The sequence below is a fragment of the Schistocerca cancellata genome, chromosome 8 (assembly GCF_023864275.1).
Source record: "Schistocerca cancellata isolate TAMUIC-IGC-003103 chromosome 8, iqSchCanc2.1, whole genome shotgun sequence".
In the NCBI taxonomy this organism is placed as follows: domain Eukaryota; kingdom Metazoa; phylum Arthropoda; class Insecta; order Orthoptera; family Acrididae; genus Schistocerca; species Schistocerca cancellata.
This window is the reverse complement of record NC_064633.1, coordinates 52,389,570-52,411,949: the sequence shown is the minus strand read 5'-3', so window position 1 is coordinate 52,411,949 and position 22,380 is coordinate 52,389,570. Positions and strand designations below refer to the sequence as shown.

The 22,380-nt window shown below is 38.5% G+C and overlaps 1 protein-coding gene across 1 annotated transcript in view; it reads left to right on the top strand.

Annotated features, from left to right (window-relative positions):
- Window positions 1-22,380, top strand: part of LOC126095334 (ras-specific guanine nucleotide-releasing factor 2-like) — a 1,914,760-nt gene that overhangs the window by 1,713,230 nt on the left and 179,150 nt on the right. The window contains exon 25 of the mRNA XM_049910139.1: window positions 20,659-20,743. Within this exon, the coding sequence (XP_049766096.1) occupies window positions 20,659-20,743 (85 nt within the window). The remainder of the gene's footprint in view (window positions 1-20,658; window positions 20,744-22,380) is intronic.

The window sequence follows — 22,380 nt, the reverse complement described above, 5'->3', positions numbered from 1 at the left end:
ACCAACAAATATGTAAACTTCAAATATTTATTACTCTGGTGGCCATCTTAATTCCACTGTCCACCAAAGACCATGACACAACACTAAGCAGTACTTCCTTTACATGTTCTTTGCATTGTTTATCCACCTCAAACAATAACACACAAACACACTTTACCAAAGTGACATTCCGACTGCGCCCCAACCCTTCTTGCTGCTTGTATTTATAACATTGTCAAAGAACTACTAAAAAGAGATATAGTTTATAAGTCACATGTACATCTGTTATCATAATTTGTGCAGAAAAGTTATTAATTTGCATCGAGTGACATAATTTAACATGTTATTAAAATGACAGACAGATTTGTTGACTTGACTGAATAATTCTCTGTTACAAAAAGGCCGTTTTTTAGAAGTTTGTCAATTGACTTCTCTAATTTGCATAAATAAGTAAATAACATGAATTATTAAGAATTACATTGGTTTTCGTCTAAAATAGGGTTGCTTACGTGAATACTGAGTGAAAACGCTCCTAGTGAACAAATAGGTTTCACTGGGTGATTTTTATTTAAGGAGATCCAAAATACCTAAGTTGGCCACTATTTTTCGTACTTCATATTAATTATTTAAGATTAACTTAGTGTTTTTACATGATGACATTTGCTGTATCAGTGATCAAGTGATATAAACTTTTGTGTGGGTCAGTTACTCAGTATAATTTAATGGGTTGACTGTTTATGCAGACATGTTATGCGATCATTGTTAACATACACAATAACTTTTCTATAATCATAAAAACTCGTTAAACTAGTTGAATTTGGAGGGTATCGCATACTTCGGTACAGTAAAGCCCTTAATATGTTCCGTTACACCGCCTAAGTGTCATAGTACTTGCAGTGGATCCTGATGCAGGCTGGAATCCCTCTGCGATGGTCTGGTTAGATGTCTGCCACATTATGATCCTCTTCAACTGTAATTTTTTCTTTTCTGAAGAAGGCTTTAGCCAAAAGCTAAATATTTAACAGTCTTTCCATTATGCCTGTCTGCAACTTGATGTTTCACCTTTACTATGAGTAGCAACCTATCCTATTTCTAGTATGGTTATAATGACTTGAGAAATGTGATTATCAACATGTAATAGAGGAGCAAGGTGCTGGGAGCTTGCCCTGTGGGGTCCAGCAGTAGATCCATGTGAAGGATGATCAGCTGCAAAGATGACTGTGAGAGACCTATTGATAAATAAGAGCCCGAGTGTGGACTCAGTGTGAGACATCATCTACACTAGCATGCCAAAGATTAGCATTGTAATATTAATTTATCTCACTCAAAAGTGAAAATTGTGAAGCACACCAAAGTATGTATACATGGGGTAGCTAACTGCGCATTCCATCATAGCGTGTAAAGACTTTAGTGAACAATATTACTGTTATATTACCTCGTTGTTGGGGAAAACTGTATGCAGTATGCAGATTGGAAAAACTATTAGTAACCATTTAGCAACTACAAAGTAAATACACATCAAAAGGTTTCTAATATTATGTTAATTTTTTATGATATACCTGTTGGTGTTAATGGTAAGGTCACTGGCAATTTCTTTTACTGTATCATTGCTAACACTTATTTTAAGGGTCATAATAATTTATTAGTTATGTATTGCAGATTAATACAGAAGAGTCTGGAGAGAGATAGGAAACTAAGGAGATAGAACTGAGATTAGTTGAAAGAACCAGAGACGAATATGTGTTTCAAGGGGAAAGATTGATTGGGACTGAGTAAAGGAGTACAACGGAGGAAAAATGGAGTGCTTTTAGAGATGAAGTAGTGAAGGCAGCATAGCAGGAACTTGGCAAAAACAAGACACGGTACAGATGCTTGGGTAACATACAAGACGCTGACTTCGTACGAAAGAAAAACTTAATTGGAAAACCAAATAAATTATGAGGCAGCACCTTTGGTAGTACTTACTGTCAGCAGGTAAAATGTGTAGTACTGTGAATAGACAAGAAGTAAAAGGGATACACTACATGACTTTCAGAAATTATAGCTACTTTGTCAGGGAGGAGAGATGGGTATATTTGAGGAAAGTTAAAAGGGAAGGCAGGTCACTCAGACCCCAGAATGAGAGAGTCCCACTTGTCTCATGGGAAGGGTAAATTTGGAATATTTATTAAGGTTCAGGGAGATGAAATAAAAATTTTTAGGCGTGTCAGTGGCAACTGTTGCAGTGATGCGTGTGTGTCAAAACTGCGTGTGTGTCAAAACCTGCCACGGGCAACAGTCTGTTTAAGGCTAGCCGAGCTATGCTTGGTCTCAGTTCTCTATGTGTACTGCTACAGCTCTTTGTATATGCAACTGGTTCCTGCTGGACATTACTGAAATACTGTGTTCAGGTTGTTAATGCTTCCATCGAATATAGTTGTGTTCAGTCTACTGGTCGTGTTGCACTTATACCTAATTACAACATAATTGGCGATGAGTGTGGTTCTGTTCTCCACATAAATTTTTACTCTGGTTGGTCCTCCATTTATTCTCACACTGGCTGATGGTGTTATGGAGGACATTTTACATCAGTTGGTCGAAAGCTAGATTCATTCTCCATGGCATTGCACCACTAGTCACAGGTGCTGGACAATTGAACTCAGGTACTTCAATCACTATGTGTGCGTCACCTTTTTTTTTTTTTTTTTTTTTTTTTTTTTTTTTTTTTTTTTTTTTTTTTTTTTTTCCTCTCCCTAGTTGGCTTGCTCCTCAGCCTGTGTAGCCTGCTGTTTTGCCCTCTGTGGTCCCAACGATTTATCTGGATCTCTTTTCTACATACAATGAGTCCATTGAAGAATGGGATGCATACGAGAAATGTCTGCGACAATACTTTCAAGCTTTTTGGATTACTAATGCTGTTTTATGGTGTACCTTGTTGCTTTTATGGATATCTCCAAGAATATATTAAGTCCTATGTCAGCTCACTCCTTTGCAGGATCCATCTTCTTTAACATTTGATCAAATGTGAGAATTTCTTTCAAAATACTGCCATAAGTGCACCCATGTTATTGCATCCCAGGTTGAGTTTAACCACTGTAGGAAGCAACCTCATCAGTCCTACCAAGCATGAGTGGCTGAGCTCTCCACATCCTAAGCCACCATTGTCATTTTGAGAGCAATGTGCGTAAAGAGCCTTATCCTTATCAGATTGTGAGTGATGATATCATTCGTTTAGATCTGGATCGTGAGGTGTGAGAGTGTGCCCTCCAGTGTAAAATCCACCCCTCTGCAAGGTATTAGCTATTCTTCAGTTGCTCGAGGTGTCGCAAGCTCTTGGTAACCAAGTTGAATCATAGTGTGATGTATCAGCAATCCAACCTTCTCCTCTACACCAGGCTTCAGTTAGTTCACATGAGGAAGACATGGTCATGGTGGCCTGCACACGAGCACAGTGACAGGGCAGCCAGCCTCACTCCCAGCAGCAGCCTCACCAACAAAGTAAACAGGCCAGTAAACATCAGTGTAGGCATTCCATGATCCCATCCTACCCTTATTGTCTCATTACCCATAAGCACTCAGACTGCCCAAAATGCTGGGCTACCTGTCATTAACTGCAATGAAAAAGGTCACATTGCTTCTGACTGTAATGCAAAAATTCAGCACAATGATCCTGATGCAGTTATGGTTTGTTGTAAAGTTTTGCACTAGCATGTTGATACAGGAGTTTTGGTAATCTTATTAAATTTACAAACTTACATGGACTTGGGCTCCCCTCTGCTTCTCCCTGTGACACGAAAGTTAGTAAATTACAATAAACAGAGTATCCCTATACTTGGCCATTTCTCTGCCCCAGTGACCTACAAGTCAGTAGTCCAGTCCCTTACATTTCTTGTTGTAGGTAACACATGTACAGAGAATCTTTCTCGATTAGATTCTTTTAAGTTGTTTGGTTTTACCATTTCAGATGATGTGATTTGAGTGTCAGAACAAGTGCCATTTACACAGTTAGATGCATTATGTTCTGAGTTTTCGTCTTTGTTGTTGCCTGCATTAGGGTGTACCAACAATTTTCAAGTGCACATTACCATGAAACCTCCTGCTTGACCTTGTTTTCTTCCGGGCCAGTCAATTTCCAATGGCATTTGACAAACAAGTCAAAGATGAATTACATCACCTCACGGAATCCAGCATTGTTTGGCCTATTGCATCAGGTGAATGGTCTACCCCCTTAGATATAGTAAAGAAACCATCAGGCCGGTCATGCCTCTGTAGCAATTTTAAAATGTCTGTGAATGCACAATCCGTAGTGGATATATACCCAAAACCACATCTGGATGAATACTTTAAAAAGTTGTCAGGTGGTCAATATTTGTCAAAACTTGAGTTGTCGGTTGTCTATTTACAACTTCCTTTAGATACAGAGTTGTAGCATACATTAGTTGTCAGTACCCCATTTGGACCATACCAGTAATTGCGGTTACCTTTTGGAGTTGCCAGCATTCTTGCTATCTTTTGATGTTTGTGGAACAACTTACAGCATTTGTGCTGGGTTGTGTGAACAGTTTGGATGACATTGTAATTCTGGTGCCTCCACTGAGGAACATTTAAAAATCTGTGATCTCCTTTTTCCAAGTGACTGGGTTGAAGTGTAATTGAGAAAAATGTCAATTTTTTCAACCTTCTGTCATTTATCTTGTTTCTGAAGTTTATCACAAGTGTATCAGTCTCCTGCATCAACATGTTTCTGCTATTATGACCTGAGCGTCTGCTAATACAAGTATCATCAGCACCATGTGCACCGTCACCAGAGCTGAAGCCTGAGATTGACATGGAATGGAAATGGCCCCAGCATGGACAGTGTTGTCACATGGTTTGGCACGGGAAAGTGGGCAGAGAATTGTTCATACTCAAGGTATCTCAGACCGGCTGCAGCACGCCAGCTTAGCTAGAGTCGAGTGGACAAGAGGCCAGTATGTACATTGCAAGAATCCGCGATCTTGCTAAGAGAGTAAGAGTGCACTGATGCATGCACGTGCTTTCAAAAGGCCATGCATGCAGTAGTGCTGTGTCATCTACACAGGGCACCTCAGAGAGAGAGAGAGAGAGAGAGAGAGAGAGAGAGAGAGAGAGAGAGATCACCATCAGAGCCTGCCATGGACACCAGTCTATTTCAAGGCTAGCCAATCTACACTCAGCCTCCATTCTCTAAGTGTACTGCTACAGCCTTTTGTGTACATAATTTGCTCCTGCTGATTGTTACTTAAATATGTAATCATGTTGTTAATGCTTCCATGAAATAAAGTTGTGTTCAGTCTGCTACAATAACTGTATTTCTGTCAGAGGCAGCAAGGATTTGGAAGATTGGTTGTTGGAATAGAAAGTGACTTGAAAGGAAAGTTATAGGATGAACATAAGCAAAAGTAAAACAGGGATAGTTGAATACAGTTGAATTAACATCCTAAAGGAATTTGTCTGGAATGCAGCCTTGTACGGAAGAGAAATGTCGACATAAGCAGAAAAGAAAAGAAGACAGTAGTAACTTTAGCAATGTGATACTAGAGAAGAACATAGAAAATAAGATGGGAGCATTGAATTGAGCACCTAGAGGAGGTACTGAAACTGTTGAGAAAATAAATTTATGGCACTACTTTACTGAAATATGTGATTGGTTGATGGGACTCATCCTGAGGCTTCAAGGAATAATTTATTTAGCACTGGAGGGAAACTGGGGGTAAAAATTGTAGAGATAGTCCAACGTTCGGCAACAGAAGCAGGTTCAACTGGATATATGATGCAGTAGTTATACAGAGCTTGGGAAACTTGTACTGAATAGACTGCTTTCTTACCTGCATCACGCAGAAGACATGCTTTGGTAATCCTGCATATTTTAGCAATTTGAAGAGATAAACTCATACTGTAGTGTTCTTCTTTGGCATCCCAGTATAGAAGCGTGCACAGAATCAGCTAATTTAAAAATCCCGTGCGGCCATGTGCACAGGATTGTGTGGCAATTTAAAAGTTCTAGATTCACAAATTGTACTGTTTGCAACATTTCTGTGTAATCTTTCATTCATTGTATCGGTATCCATTTCTATTGTGGTATATTGTAAAATTTCAAACATTTGCAAGTGCCACGATAAACTTGTACTGTTAATGTTAATTATAGGATGAAACTCAATTGTGATCTTTTAAAATTTTTGGGAAAAGTAGACCTATCCCCATTCTAAACAATAGTTCTCTAATTTCATCATATGGTTGCTGAAGAAACAGGTTGTTTTGAGAATTTTTGGATGCTTAGAAAACTATATTTTTGTTACTTTCCATTATGAATGTTTTGGATGCGTAATTTATTTAGTAGCAAATCAGCGTTTGTGGTTCACAGTTCTGCCAAAGAATACATTGCTTTGGGACTCTTGATGTTCATGTTGTATATTAATAACCTAGCAGACAATATTAATAGTAAAATTAGGATTTTTGCAGTGATGCAGTAATCGATAATGAAGTGCTATCTGAAAAAGCTGCATCAAAATTCAGTTACATCATGATAAGATTTTGAAGTGGTGCTGAGACTGGAAACATGTTTTAAATGTTCAGAAATGTAAAATTTTGCACTTCACAAAATGAAAAAATGTAGTATACTATGACTATAATATCAATGAGTCACAGTCGGAATGGGCCAACTCATACAAACACCTGGGTGTTACACTTTGTAGGGATAGAAAATGGAATGATCACATAGGTTCAGTTGTGGGTAAAGCAGGTGATAAACTTTGGTTTGTTGGTAGATTACTGGGGAAGTTCAATCAATCTACAAAGGAAACTGCTTACAAATCACTCGTGTGACTGGTTCTAGAATGTTGTTCAAGTGAATGGGACCTGTACCAGATAAGATCAACAGGGGATATTGAACACATACAGAGAAGGGCAGCATGAATGGTGACAGGATTGTTTAACCCATGGGAAACTGTCACAGAGATTCTTGAAGATAGATGTGAACTATCCTGAGAACATCTATTAACAATGTTTCGAGAACCAGTTTTAAATGTTTTCTCAAAGAATATACTACAGTTCCCTATGTATCACTCATCTCGGACCGTGAGGATACGATTGGAATAATTACTGCACATGCAGAGGCATTCAGACAGTCATTTTCCCTTGCCCGATACATGAATGAAACAGGAAGAAACCCTAATAACTGGTACAATGGGCCATACCCTCTGCTATGCACCTCATGGTGGTTTGCAGAGCATAGATGTAGATGTACAATAGACTTAATGTGGTGGAGAGCTGTATCAAATCAGCCATCAAACACGACAATGCTCTCTATCTCTATCTCTCTCTCTCTCTCTCTCTCTCTCTCTCTCTCTCTCTCTCAAAAGGTTGAGTTCAACAACGTTCACATTATGCATTGTTTCTTCTTATAGAAGTATGAAAACCATGAAGGCAGGCTATTATGGTTATTTTCAAGCCATTATGGCATATGGAATTATATTTTGGGGTAATCAGTCACTGGCTAAAAAAGTACAGTGTGCACAAAAAAGAGCCATAAGGATCATGTGTGGAGTCCATCCTAGAGCCACATGCAGGAATCTTTTTAAGAAACTTGGAATCCTTACATCCACTGTGAAATATATATTCTCTTTGGTGTGCTTCATAAGGAAAGAAAAATCCATTTTTAAACTGAATAATGATGTCCACTATGAACAGGAAAATCTAAGTATTGTACAGAAAGGAGCCCATTTCACTGGCTGTCAGATTTTTAATGCCCTCCCTTCAAGAATTAAGTGTTTGGTAGAAGATGAGCTCTTGTATAAAAAATTTTTAGGACAGTTCCTATTACAAGGATTATTTTATACAATTGAAGAGTTCCTGAACTAAAGAATTTAGCATTTATTGTACTGTTAAATGCAAAAATATGCCCGAATCTACATTTGTAATCCTGACTATTTTTTATTGTAAACACATATTTTGCAATATTTATTTTCTCTAACCTTATTATTTTGTAATATTTATATCTCCCAAAATATATTTTCTGTAGTAGAACCTGTTTACCATAATATGAAATCATTTTGTTTTGTTTTTATGTGCTACCATAGGTTTCGGACATGTTCCATATCCTGCGATATTGTCATAACATGGATCTCTCTCTCTCTCTCTCTCTCGCACACACTCTCTCTCACATACACACACACAAACACACACACACACACACACACACACACAGAGAGATATACTTAACATTGTGACTACATATTTACGTATAGTCTCCACATATAGCTCTTTGTAATATGTAATAGTATTGATAACTTTTAAAATGTACCTTTAATGTAAGATTTTGGTATTTCTATAACACTACACACTTATTATTACTTTTTCTCCACCAGTTTTCACTTGAATCAAACAATGGAAAATCCAGGGTGGAATGGAATAATGTTATGAAAAGGAAAGCTGTTACTTATCATATAGTGGAGATGCTGAGTCGCAGATAGGCATAACAAAAAGACTGTCACAAATTAGCTTTCAGCCAGTATGGCACACACACACACACACACAAATGCAACTCATGTACACATGATTGCAGTCACTGGCAGCTGTGCCTTCAGTTGCCAGAGACTGCAGTCGTGTGTATGTAAGTTGTGTGTGTGTGTGTGTGTGTGTGTGTGTGTGTGTGTGTGTGTGTGTGTGTGTGTGTGTGTGACCTATTTTTGATGAAGGATACACTGGTCAAAAGTTAATGTGTGACAGTCTTTTTGTTGTGCCTATCTGTGACTCATAATCTCTGCTATGTGGTGAATAGTTTTCATTTGAATAATCATTCAGCTTCATTTTGGTATTTTGTGTCTCTTCTTAATTGACTCCATGGTATGTGAGATTGAATCAACTGTAAAAGTCACATGCAAACTTACTGAGTACAGTGCAGTTGTTTTCTAACCTTGGGAAGCCTTTCAACATAACTTAGATCTTATAGATTGTTACCATGAATGATTCCTCTTTTTTTTCTGTGTTATAATGACTTTTAGCATACTTTGTGATGTTTCGAAATAACAAGTCTCAGAACTGATACACTGATTGTTTAACTAGTCAACACGAAGTGCAACTTACAGATTGAAATTATTAATAACCCCACTGTTGATAGACCATAGCTCTCCATTTGAAGTTGCTCCACAAGTCGAACTCAAAAAGCCATAGAAAACTTTGACTCGAACTAAATCAAGCCACCAACTAAAAGTAGAAAACAAAAAGGTCCCCATGATACACTGGTTGAGTGAATCCTCAGCATCTCTCAGTTGTTCACATTTTTATTTAATTCTTCCATCTCACAGAGGTGAAAGGAAGAGACTATGTTACTAATAAATGACTCCATTACTACAGTGAAGCAGAATGTGTTTTGAATACATGTTTAGGAACTGAAACTTTTAGCATAGAAGAGACATTATTATATCTGTGGGAGACACATCGTAAACCAAAACATGCATTATCATTCAGCCACTGCCTAACTGCCTATGTGATAATCGCAAAGGCAGTGGCTGAGTGTTGACACACGCTAACATGTATGCAGTCCCCCCCACCCCCAATTCCAATCATGTTCAGTGGTCTAAACAAAACACAGAAGTAAAAGCCTTTTGTGGAACCACATTAAAAAGATATGTATGTTCTCATGTGAGACTTATTACTGATAATCATTACACAATTACAGTAAATAAAACTTGTAATGCAATACTAGTTAAAACATGCAAGTTTGCAGTCTTTGTAAACACAGAACAATATGCACAAAATGTACTGCTTTTTGCTGACAAGGAGGTCACTCAGCTGAGAGATATCCTGTGTGAGAAAAAAAGAGTGGAAATTGTTGTCATGTTACGGAACATTTTAGGGAAGAATGGTTGTGTCTGACATCAGGTTGTACCAACATAAGACCTTGCACCTAATAGGGATTAACGTATTTCAAGCAGGAGATGTTCTGAGTCATGCCAAAATATGAAAAGAACTTGACAAGAAGTGTTCTTGTCACTAAAAAATATAAGTGATTACTGCATATTTAATTAAGAAATCTGAAACAAAATTTGCCATCAGATTAAACTTCACTAACAGTAGTCAGTAAAATTTAGGCCCTGCCTTTTCCATATGGTGACTGCTTCTTCGAATACAACAAAGGAGCTGTAATTCTAACAAGGATCATGAAAAATAGTACCATACTGGTAGTAATAAGCAAACAGACACTACTGTAAAAGGCATATTCTGTAGTAAATATACTCAGTACTTCCAAGTAAAATGATTGGAACAGATAGGAAATGTTTTCCTGTGGAAGAAAAAATGATGAGTCTACAAAGTGTATATTCGCATTTTGGATTGAGAGTTCAGTTAGCAAGGACCATGGACTTTCTGCTTCAGCCCTGAACAAGACTGTGAGACAGTTGGAGACAGTCTGGTTTCATTGCAAAAAAGCATAAATACATTCAGCCATCAGTATATGACCATTTAGATGAACTCATATCAGAGTGTTTTGAAGCACAAGAGCATTGGGAATTCCACTTCATGATAATATACTAAAAGAAAAGGCTCTTCAGTTTGCTGCCAAAAATGTGGTTCGTCAACTTCACAGAATCGAATGGTTGGATAAGTTTGTTTAAAACTTCTTATAACATTGTTTACAACCAACTGTGTATTGAAAGTGTAAGTGTTGATAGTGAAACTGTGGACCAATGGAAGAAAGAAGTGCAAAATATCTTTAAAGTTGTGATCCAAAAAATATTTTTAATATTGACAAAACTAGTCTTCTTTATAACATGTTATGAAGAATGACCTGATGTTTTAAAGAAGAGAAATGCCACTTTGGGAAACTAAGTGAGCAGAGGGTAACTGCTTTATTTGTGATCAATGCTGATGGGTCTAGAAGTTTACTTCATTTGGTATTTGGTAAATTTAAAAAGTCAAGGTGTTTCAAAAAATGTGAGAACTCGGCCCACTAATTATGATTCCAACAGCACTGCACGGATGACCAGTTCCTTCTTCACATCCACCATGCATGCACTCGATGCTAAAATGGGGACAGAAAATATGAGAATAATGCTGCTGTTGACAGATGTCCAGCACCCACTGACAGTCTGCTACTGAGAAATATTAAGTCAGTGTTCCTGCCTCCTAATTGTACAGGGAGTTTTAGCCATTAGATCAGGGACTCCTCCATTCATTTTAATGGAAATATAGAAAAATGCTTGTCCAGAATGCTGTATTTATGCACGATAATGGTGTGGACTCAATATCTATGACCATATCACTTTTATATGCTATGCATCATGTAGCCAAAGCAAGGTTAGATGTGACTCCTTTAACTATTTCTAACTGTTTCATGAAAGCAGAATTTAAGTTCACAGAAAACACACAGGAACTAGTAGAAGAAGATTCATCTAACCTTACAGATTTTTTTGTGGTAGGCATATCATCTGTGTTTTAAGAGAATGTCGATTTTGATGCGTCAGTTGCCACTTCAGAGGTGCAAACAGTAGATAGAATAATCACCAAACATTTTGAACAAGGAAAGAGAGAGGTGAGTGGTGAAGAGGATGATGATTATGACCAAAAACCAGTTGTGCCAAGTAGTACAGAAGCTATGGAAGCTGTTAAAATTTTTGGGCAGTACATTGGTAGCGCATCAGGTGTTGATGTTGCGTTTGATGCTTAGTATCCTGGGGAGAGACAAGCAGAGCTAATTGCTGTTAGAAAGAAACAAAAACAATTAATTATTTCATCATTTTTCAAATGGGCAAAATTTAAACTGTTTTGTTTCATATTTTGAACAATATAAAAAGAATGACAGGAAGAGAAATTTATTCATTTTCACTTGTAATGTTTCCTGTGCTTTCTTGTGTTTTACACTTTCCTGAATTTTACACTTTTTTGGACCAGTCTGTTGGAAACTGTAAAAAAGGGGTTTTACCATAGTAAGAATGCTTGGCAGTGGTAAGATGTAGCCAATAAGTTGCTAGATGGAATAATTAGTTTCTGCAGTTCTCAAAAACATCATTAATAACAAATCTGAGGGCCTTGGCACAGAAGGCAGTAAGTCCACATTGTAAGATAACAATCTGGCTAAGAGTAACCTATTAGGCCTTTTTTTCCCCTCAAATATGTTCCTTTTTGTTATGTTGCTGTCAAAGTGATTCAGTTATTTTATTAACTACCCAGGATGGCAATAAAAATGACAAATGTAAAGGAATCAAGGATATTTTCTTTTTGGTCTTTAAATGTCATGCCAATAAAAATGAGACTGATGGATACTAACAATCCTGAAGTACAACCTTTAGAAGAAAGGTGGCAGTCAACTAAAGGCATACACAGGTAGGGGCAGATGATAACAACTGCCACCATTACCACCTCCAACCCTCCCACTTTGCCTTGCATGGGGGGTGAGGAGTTCTTCACAAATCAGACATGCATCCCACCCAGCAACACACCAGACATATAATTTTGGTGTAAGTTTTATGATAAGTAATGTCAGTTGGGCAAATGAAAATGAGGTATCTGTTTGAAGAAAACCAGAATATGTAATGGGTATTGACTAGCACCAAGTGCTCTCAGTCATTTGTTGTGAAATCCCTGAACTGTTTCTCTGTTCACCAGTGTTCCTCTAGCAACTGAAAATGTCAGATGGCTTTGAGTTCTAAACTCTGCCAGCAATGTTATACTTTTAGTTCTCAATACCTTTCTCAATATTTTCTCTCATGCTACCAGCCAATATCACAAACTTCTAAAACTCAAACAATGGAAAATCCAGGATGGAATAATGATAATATTTTGAAAAGGATAAATTGGTACCGTATTTACTCGAATCTAAGCCGCACTTTTTTTCTGGTTTTCGTAATCCAAAAAACCGCCTGCAAAGCAAGCGGAAGTTATGAAAAATGTTGGTACGTGCCGCCACACCTAACTGCTGCCATCAAATATATGTAGGGCGACACAGGCATGCTTTGTAGGCACCAAAACCTCTGCGTCAGTAAATAAATTAAAAAAAAAAGTGGAAGACGAGCTTTTTTTCTCCGCCGCAAGTTTCGACCACTGCATTTTCATACATTATCCAACGAAGTAAATACAAATTCCGTATTGTTCATCTTCGAATGTAGCACAATTTCAGTGTACTACGAAAATCTGACTGGCAAGACTGTTTGGGATGTTTGTCAATATGGCCAACTCTACGTTCTGAATTTTTTCCTATCTGTGAGAAGAGATGGTTGCTAATAGGAACCTGATAAAATTTGAATCACATACAGTATTCTCTTCACCATAAGAATAATACGAATATAAACATTTTGCCATGTATTCTTCTGTGTTTGCTGCTATCTCATTTAAATCCTGTCTGCCTAATAAACTACGAAACTAGAGTGAGACAACAGCAAGCGCGGAAGAATATACGTATCGTGTCATGTTTATATTCGTATTCTTCTTATGCCTAATAATGATACAGTCTGAAATGAAGCACGGCAAGTGACTAGATTTTTAAATCTAAGATGACTCTAATTTCTGTGCAGAATTTGATGTAATAAAGAAGCGGCCGCAAAGATTTTGAAACGGAGAAAAATTTTCGCCTAACTCTCGTTCAGAACATGTTCTATCTTACGCAGTCTATTATTTGATTCTTGTTGATCATTATCAAAGAAAGCAGCAGTGTAAGTAACAACAAATAGCAGTCTCTTGCCATTGTTTCGCTAATGAGACGATTCCTCTCTCTTTTTTTTTTAATTGTACGCGGCGGTAGCGCGCACAAAAGCAAGTCATGCCGCGAGCCGCGACAGGCCGTAAACACGCACTATCAGAATGCGGCAAACAATGCATGACACAGTGCAGTAATGCATTTTCAGCTTAAGAGTGACGCAAACACCTATACAAAGAAAATGGCACTTACCAGATCAAAGCAAAATAAGCAATCAATTCAAACCAGATGAAGCACATGAAAAAGGAAGAGTACCCGTATAAATACAGACGGAGCGCCTGACGCATAGCAATGGCTACGTGGTAAAGCTTAACTGCTAAGCTTACGACTGAAACCAAACTACTGTAGCTGTATTGTCATTCATTCGACCTAAATTGTGTCTCATATTACAATGGACCAACTTTGTTTCGATTTGGAGGTGTGGCCTAAAACTTTTCTCTCCCCTTGAATTTTGAGTCTCAAATTTCAGGTGTGGCTTAGATTCGGGAATTTTTTTTTTTCCTTGATTTCGAGTCTCATTTTTCAGGTGCGGCTTAGATTCGAGTGCGGCTTAGATTCGAGTAAATACAGTATTCACTATGTAGTGGAGATACTAAGTCACAGACAGGAAAAACAAACAGACTGTTAAGCAAGCAAGCTTTCAGTCAAAAGACCTTCTTCTGAAATAGACAATATGCATGTTCATGCAAACACAGCTCACACATGAAGGAGAGAGGGTGGAACAGTTAGGTGCAGATGGAAGGTGGAGGTGAGGGCAGAAAAAAATAAAAGTAAAAAGAATATGGATGCATTGGTGGAATAGAAGACTGTGCAGCGCTGGATTGGAAACAGGGAAGGGGATAGGTGGGTGAGATACAATGATAATTGAAGGTTGAGGTCAGGGTGGTTACAACAATGTAGGATATATTGCAGGGAGTGTTACCACCTGCACAGTTCAGAAAAGCTGGTCCTGGGAAAAAGAATCCAGATGGTGCAGATTTGGAATTGGTCATTGAAATGAAGAATGTTGTTTTGGCCAGCATGCTCAGTAACAGAATGGTCCATTGTTTGTTGGTAGCCATTCATGCGGACAGACAGTTTGTTGGTTGTCATGCCCTCATAGAACACAGTAAAGTGGTTACCACTGAGCTTTTATATCACATGACTGGTTTCACAGGTAGCCCTGCCTCTGACGGAATAGGTGATGATTGTTGCCTGGCTCATGGAATCAACCCAAATGGCATTACCATCAAATTGCCCATCTCCATCTGCAACCCCTCCTTCTACAATGACCTCCATATGTTCAGATTCTGCCAGTCCTTAGCCCTCACCAAAACCATGTAAATCAGGCCAAAACCTCATTACAATACCTACTGTCCATCTGTAAAATTGTCCTGCCCTGCAATCCCAAATTCTTGTATCCCATCTCTCGTACTGAAATTCTTGCCCTCCAGGAACTAAAGCAGCATGCACAATGCCACCTCAAAATACTCTCCAAACGGTTCACCAGTAACTCCTGCCTTGGATTACTCTATTCACTATCCATACAACAGGCTCCAAACTTCCTCTACATCCCAATACATCTGACAAACTCTGCCTTGCAGACCTATATTTGCCATGCCCTCAAAAATTCACTCCAACTGATTTATAGGATGAAGAACTTAAACATACCCAAACACATTAATGAACCTTTCCTCCGAAACCTTAGTCCCACAGAAGTATCAGACCTTTCCAAAGGCCTTACCTTTATCCCCACTCCCAGTCCCTACAGTAGAAACCCTTTTTTGCCATGAACCCTACCAATGAATTCAACCCAAAACCAATGTGCCTGACTCAGTTCATTCCTCAAACCAACCATGATCCACCCCCACTGCCCCCAAATCACTCCATGTTAACGTTCCAAAATTACTTAACCTTGAACCCTGACTCACCATAATTCCCCAAATCCCTCAACATGCAAGCTAACTTTACATCTGCAGAAACTAACCTTACATCCCCAGATAGAACTGCAACCCACCACCTAAAAGCTGATCCTGACCTTGTAATCCTACCTGCTGATGAAGGCTCCATCACTGTGGTTTTGAACCACGAGGATTATCTGGTGGAAGGAATCCACCAGCTTTCAGATTTGTCCACCTAAAAACCCTGCCATAGTGACCCCAGTCCAGAAATCCAACAGGATTTCCAGTTGCTCCACAAATCCTTAAGCCCATCCCAGAATCTCTTCCCTGACTCTCTCTCTCTCTCCTTATCCCTACCAGTCCCCACAATGTTACATTGTATATGCTTCCTAAAGTCCATAAATCCAACCACCTAAGACGCTCCATTGTGGCTGGTTACTGTGCTCCCACTGAAAGAATTTCTGCTCTCATAGACCAGCACCTCCTGCAACCTACACTTCTAAATAAAAGACACCAACCACTTCCTCCATCGTATCTCTAAAGTTCCTGCTCTTTTACCACACAGTGCCCTGCTCATTGCTGTTGATACCACTTCCCTTTATACTAACATCCCTCATGCCCATTGCCTTGCAATTATTGAACAGTATGTTTCCCAACACCCAACAGATTCTAAACCTAAAACCTCCTTCCTGGTCACAATGACCAACTATATTGTCAGCCACAATTACTTCATCTTTGAAGATATCAAATACAATTAAATCTGTGGTATAGCAATGGCCACCAAAATGACACCAGCCTATGCCAGCCTGTTCACCATCCCATGCTAGCTGTTCATGAGCCATCTAGAGGAATCTCAAAACCCCTCACCTGGTTCATGTTCATTGATGACATCTTCATGATGAGAATTGAAGGTGAGAATGTCTTATCCACATTGTTCCAGAGCCGCAACGCGTTCTCCCCCATTTGTTTCACCTGCTCATTCTCAATCCACCAAACCCTTCTTCCTCAGTGTTGACTTCCACCTCAAAGATGGCTAAATTAGAAACTCTGTCCATATCAAACCTACCAACCACCAACAATACCCCCAATTTCACAGCTGCCACCAATTCCATACCAAGAAGTCATTTCATATAGCCTAGCCGCACATGGCCACTGCATCTGTAGTGACGAGCAGACCCTCTCCAAATGTACCAAGGTTCTCACTGATGCCTTCCCAGACCCAAATTACCCTCCAAACCTCGTATGAAAATGGACCTCCGGTTCCTTATCTCTCCTGTTTTCCACCATCTCCCCAAGTCCCGCTATCCAGCCGCATGACTGAGTACCAGGCAGGACTGGAGCAATGGAATCACATTCTCTACCAGGGTTTCAGCTACCTCTCATTGTGCCCTGCAATGAGTAACGCCTATCCATTATCCTTCCTACCAGTCTCTCGGAACTCATAGTATTCCACTGCCCACCTAACATACACAATATCCTTGTCCTTCACTATTCCAGCCCTGTTCCCAACCCCTCGCCTCATGGCTCATATCCCCTTGTAATAGACCAAGATCAAGACCTGTCCATACATTCTCCCTCCAACACCTACTTCAGTCCAGTCACAAGCATCACCTATTGCATCGAAGTCAGGGCCACCTGTGAAGCAGGCCATGTGATCTAGAAGCTAAGCTGCAACCACTGTGCTGCTTTCTATGTGGGCATGACAACCAACAAACTTCCATCTGCATGAATGGCCACCAACAAAGTGTGGCCAAGAGTCAGCTTCATTTCAATGATGGCTTCAAAATCTATGCCATCTGGATCCTTTCTACCAGCACCAGATTTTTCTCCATTGTGCAGGTGGGAACTCTCCGTGCAATATATTCTAAATTGCCATAATCCCCCTGGCCTCAACCTTCATTACTCACTGTCTTTCACCCACCTATACCTTTCCCTGTTTCCAATCCAGCGCTACACAGTCTTCTATTCCACCAATGCGTCCACATTCCTTTTACTTCTCTCCTTTTTTGTCCCCTTTCCTGCATCTGCATCTAACTGCCCTACCCTCTCTCCAGCACATCCCTGTATACTCCCACGAGCAGCACTTTACCATACCCCACCCCTACACTGCTATCCCTCCCCCTCCTGTCACCAGCCTCCTCCTTACCCCAACCACCCAGATTGCTTGCAGTTTGGCCTCAGTTGCCAGAGACAATGGTCACGTGTGTGTGAGCAGTGTTTGCATGAACATGTGTATTGTGTATTTCAGAAGAAAGCCCTTTGGCTGAAAGCTTGTTTGCTTAACAGTCTTTTTGTTTTGCCTGTCTGCGACTCAGTATCTCCACTACATGGTGAGTATCAATTTATAACATGAGAGAAAATATTGAGAACCAAAAGTATATCATCAGTGGCAGGTTTTAGAACCTAAAGCCATCTGAAATTTTCAGTTCTAAGGTAAACTTTGATGAACAGACAAACATCATCTTACACTAACCAAATTGGAAACATGGATGAAGAATGCAAATTGAGGACTTTGCTTGGAAACTATCATTTACAGCAGATGTCATCCATCTCTGAAGAGTTGAAAATTGAACAGTGAACCTAAAAAATCACTTTTTGAGCACATTTAAATTGTAAGATGAAAAAATCACACATTTTACTATTAATTATGTACTTCAATTTAGCAAGTGCAAATTAGCAAGGGCCATTTGGATCTTCCCATCCTATAACAGTTACCCTGAAATTCCAGTGTAGGAACTTACTCATCTATATTTCCTTGCATCCCACCACCCATGTGCATCATTAACAACTAACCATTTTTCTCATTGGTATAGTTTATTATATTTATTTCATACTATTTTATCTTTATATTTGCCTCTTTCTGTCTCTGTGGTTTTTCCTCCTCTTCTTTATACTTTCTTCATATTTCTAATTGTTCTACTCACTGTACTTTTCATTTCTCTTCCTTTGAAATCAGTCTACATGCTTTAAAACTAGGTTTAATTTATCCTGCTTTTAACTGTTTTTCTTCTTCTTCTTCTTTCGATTTCGGCCATCTTTGGACCACGTTCAACAATTCACTTGCCCGGCTTTTTGATCTTTTTTTCTCTCTTCCCAATATTTCCTCATCATTTTCGAGTAGTTCCTCCTCCGCTCTTCCGACCATTTCCTGTTATTATTCTTTAGTTTCGTTTCTTCTGGAAAACACTTAATTTCGTTCACTATTTGTCTAAACTTTTCCCTGTCCCTGATTGACTCACGGGTGACATTAAAATAGGCCAAATCCTTTTTCACCATCTGTATCCATTTATTGTTGGTTTTTTCGTTCCTGTTACTATGTTCAAACACTTTTCTTGTTAGTCTGTTTCCATCCATCCTCGACAGGTGACCATAAAACGTTAGTCTGCGTTTACGCATTGCCTCACTCACTTTCTCAATAGTTTTGTATATTTCCTTATTACTCTTTAGCTTGTACTCTTCCCCAATCTTTCTCGGTCCTAATATTTTTCTCAAAATTTTCCTTTCTTTCTTTTCCATGTTTTCTATTTCCCCATTTTTGTTAAGAGTTAGGCACTCCGATGCATACAGGCATTCTGGTCTAATGACAGTTTTATAATGTCTTAATTTAGCTTGAATCGAAATGTTTTTTTTGTTATATATGTCTTTGGTTTTTTGAAAAGCAAATTCCATTTTCCTTGCTCTCGCCTGGTTTGCACTCTTGTCTAAACCATTCACTTGAATTATTTCACCTAAATACTTAAATTTTTCTACTCTCTTAATATTGCCGTATTTAGTAATAAGATTTTTCTTGTTATTTCTATGATTAGACATATACACGGTTTTTTCAAATGAAATCTGCAGTCCAGCTCTGGCCGAAACTTCTTGTAGTTTCTCCAAGTAGTTCTGAGCTATTTCTTCATTTTCTGTAATTATTGCCAGATCGTCTGCAAAAGCTAAACAGTCCACTTCTATTTTTTCTTTTTTTGTTCCAATTCTGATGTCATTCTTGGTGCCTTTGAGTTCTTCTTTCCATATTCTCAATATCTTTTCCAGTACGCAGTTGAAGAGGATTGGGGATAAACCATCACCTTGTCTAACACCTGTTTTAATTTCGAACTTCCTTGAAATTTCACCCATAAATTTAACTTTGGCCTTACTGTTTGTTAGCGTCTGTTTGATAATTTGAATTGTTTTCTTATCGACCCCAAATTCTTCCAATACTTTCAGTAATGTTTCTCTATCTACCGAGTCGTATGCTTTTTTGAAATCTACAAATACTATTGCAAATCTCTGGCCTCTTGAGATTCTGTAACGAATTAGTGTTTTCAGGTTAAATATTTGTTCAACACAGGATCTACCTTGTCTAAAACCTGCTTGATATTCACCTATTTTTTTATCCAGAACTGGCTCCACGATTTGAAGTAATTTCCTTGACAAAATTTTGTATCCTACTGGTAGTAGCGAGATCCCTCTATAATTATTAACATTCATCTTATCCCCCTTTTCGTGTAGTGGGTGTATCAGGGCACACTGCCAGTCTTCAGGAATTCTTTCTTCGTCCCAGATCTTCTTAAACATATGTTCCAAAACGTGTGGGAGGTTGGTATCCATTATTTTTAGGATTTCTGGTACTATGGAGTCTTCACCTGGGGCTTTATTGTTTTTATTGGTAAGTATTTCGAATTTTTTCTTCAGAAGATTGCCTTCTCTTCTACCTTGTTGCAGTTTTACAGTTTTCTCCTTGAATTTTACTTTTCAGACAAACAAGTCTTTACTTGTCTTACAAAACTAATCTCCACTAATCTGCTTAAATTCAATTAGAAAGCATAGGTCGTATTTCACAGACAAACTTTTGACAAGAGAAATGAAATAAATCATCTTACTTTTGTGCACTTCTGAAATAAATAATTTAGAACTTGTCTTAGTTTCTAAGGTGAAATGTTTCTACCTTTAAATCAAGCCTCAAATATAAAAAAATTCTAAATAAACCAGTCTTGCCATACCACAGTATGCTGAAAAAAGTAATTTGTTGTGAACTGATGAATTCAGAAACTATTCCTTCTGTTATGTGATGTAGAATAAAATTTTTAGTATTAGCAAGTTACTATAAATTTGCTAATTATACTTCCACAGGGAATTTCTGGGGCAAGCATGGATGAAAACCGACAAAGCGACGAAGGCACCACATATCCTACTCATGACTAAGAGATTTAATGAGGTAAGATTTGGGTTTGGAATAACTTTTAAGGCCTGAACTTCATATGTGCCTTAAGGAAACGCCAGAAAGGCATCTGTATCTGATATGTAAATCTAAATTTCTAGCAAAACAGAAATCAGTTACCAGTGCTACTCAGTGACTTCATTACTCCAGTTACTTTTAGAGGCCAGGTAAAATTATACCTTCACTTTTCCATGCTTTAGCTGCATTAGTTTTTTGGTCAGTGATCCCTGATTAATATTTATTTATTTTTTATTTATTTCCTTGTTATTACTATCTTCTCCAGCAAGCTATTCTTAGATAGTCGGTAGGTTCACAAATATTTATAATTGTTTCTTTTACAAAATATCTATTCCTGTGAGTGACCTTCTACCTAAGTCCTTAAGAAATCTGCTCATATCTCCCATGATTTAGATAACAAATAGCTCTTTGGGGAAAAAGAAGGAAAAGCAACTGTGTGACTATCAAGAGCACAGATGGTAAGAGAGTATGAAGCAAAGCAAAGCAGGTACAATGAATATGTAGAAGAGTTCTACAAGGGAAATTTAATAAAAATATTTTGAAAAAAGAATAGGAAGCAGATAAAGATGAGATGGGAGATATAATAGAGCCAGAAGAATTTGACAAGGCACTGAAAGGCCTAAGTCAAAACAAGACCCATGGAGCAGACAGCATTCCTCAGAATTATTGAGATTGTCAAGAAAGCCAATCATGATAAACGTATTCAACCTGACGTACAAGATATATGAGACAGATGAAATGCCTTCAGATTTCAAGAAGAATGTATGATGGCATTGACTGCTTGCATCGACAGGGCCAGCAGTGTGGACACAAAAAGCACTGAACAAGTGGAGGTTATTGTTTTCAATGATTGTTTTGATTTATAAAGTGTGCTCTCTTTACACTTTATGTGCAAGAATTAATAAAGTGTTAAAGTGTATGATTTGTAGCCTCAGAACACATTTTTAGAAAGTATCCAAATAGGCCACTGAACGTACCTACAAAATTATATCTTTGTCTGAGATATTGTTTAGAAGATTGAGCTGTGTAAAAACGAAAGTGCAGAATGAAATTCAAAGTTCTCTACAGATAAAGATGAAATATGTGTCCAAATATGTGTGAAATATGTGTCACATGTACATACTCTGGCAAATCCACAGGTAAAAAGCTCCTCCTGAGTCATTGGATTAATTTCAACCAAACTTTGTAGGCATATCACTTAGTAACTGGAAGGAAATACTTTTGGGGTAAGAATGACTAGTCATCTATTGAGATGGGGGTGATAATTGAAGAATGGAGAAAGGCAGGAGGAGAGGGACATAAAAGGGGGAGGGAGGAGATAGAGCCAGTCCAGAGAGATGGGGAGCAGGAAATGGATGTAGAGAGGAAAGAGGATGAGATGGACGGTGAGAGGGTGAGAAGAGGAAGGAAGAGATGGACAGAGAGAGTGGAGAGGAAGAGGTGGACAGTGAGAAAGGGGGCGATGAGTAGATGGACAGAGGATGAAGAGGAAATGGAATAACAGGATTGGAATACATACCTGGGCAACACCAGGTACTCAGCTGGTTTATAAATATAATAATAGAAGGAAAAACATTTGAGCATATGACACAAAAGAAACAATGAAAACTGTGCTA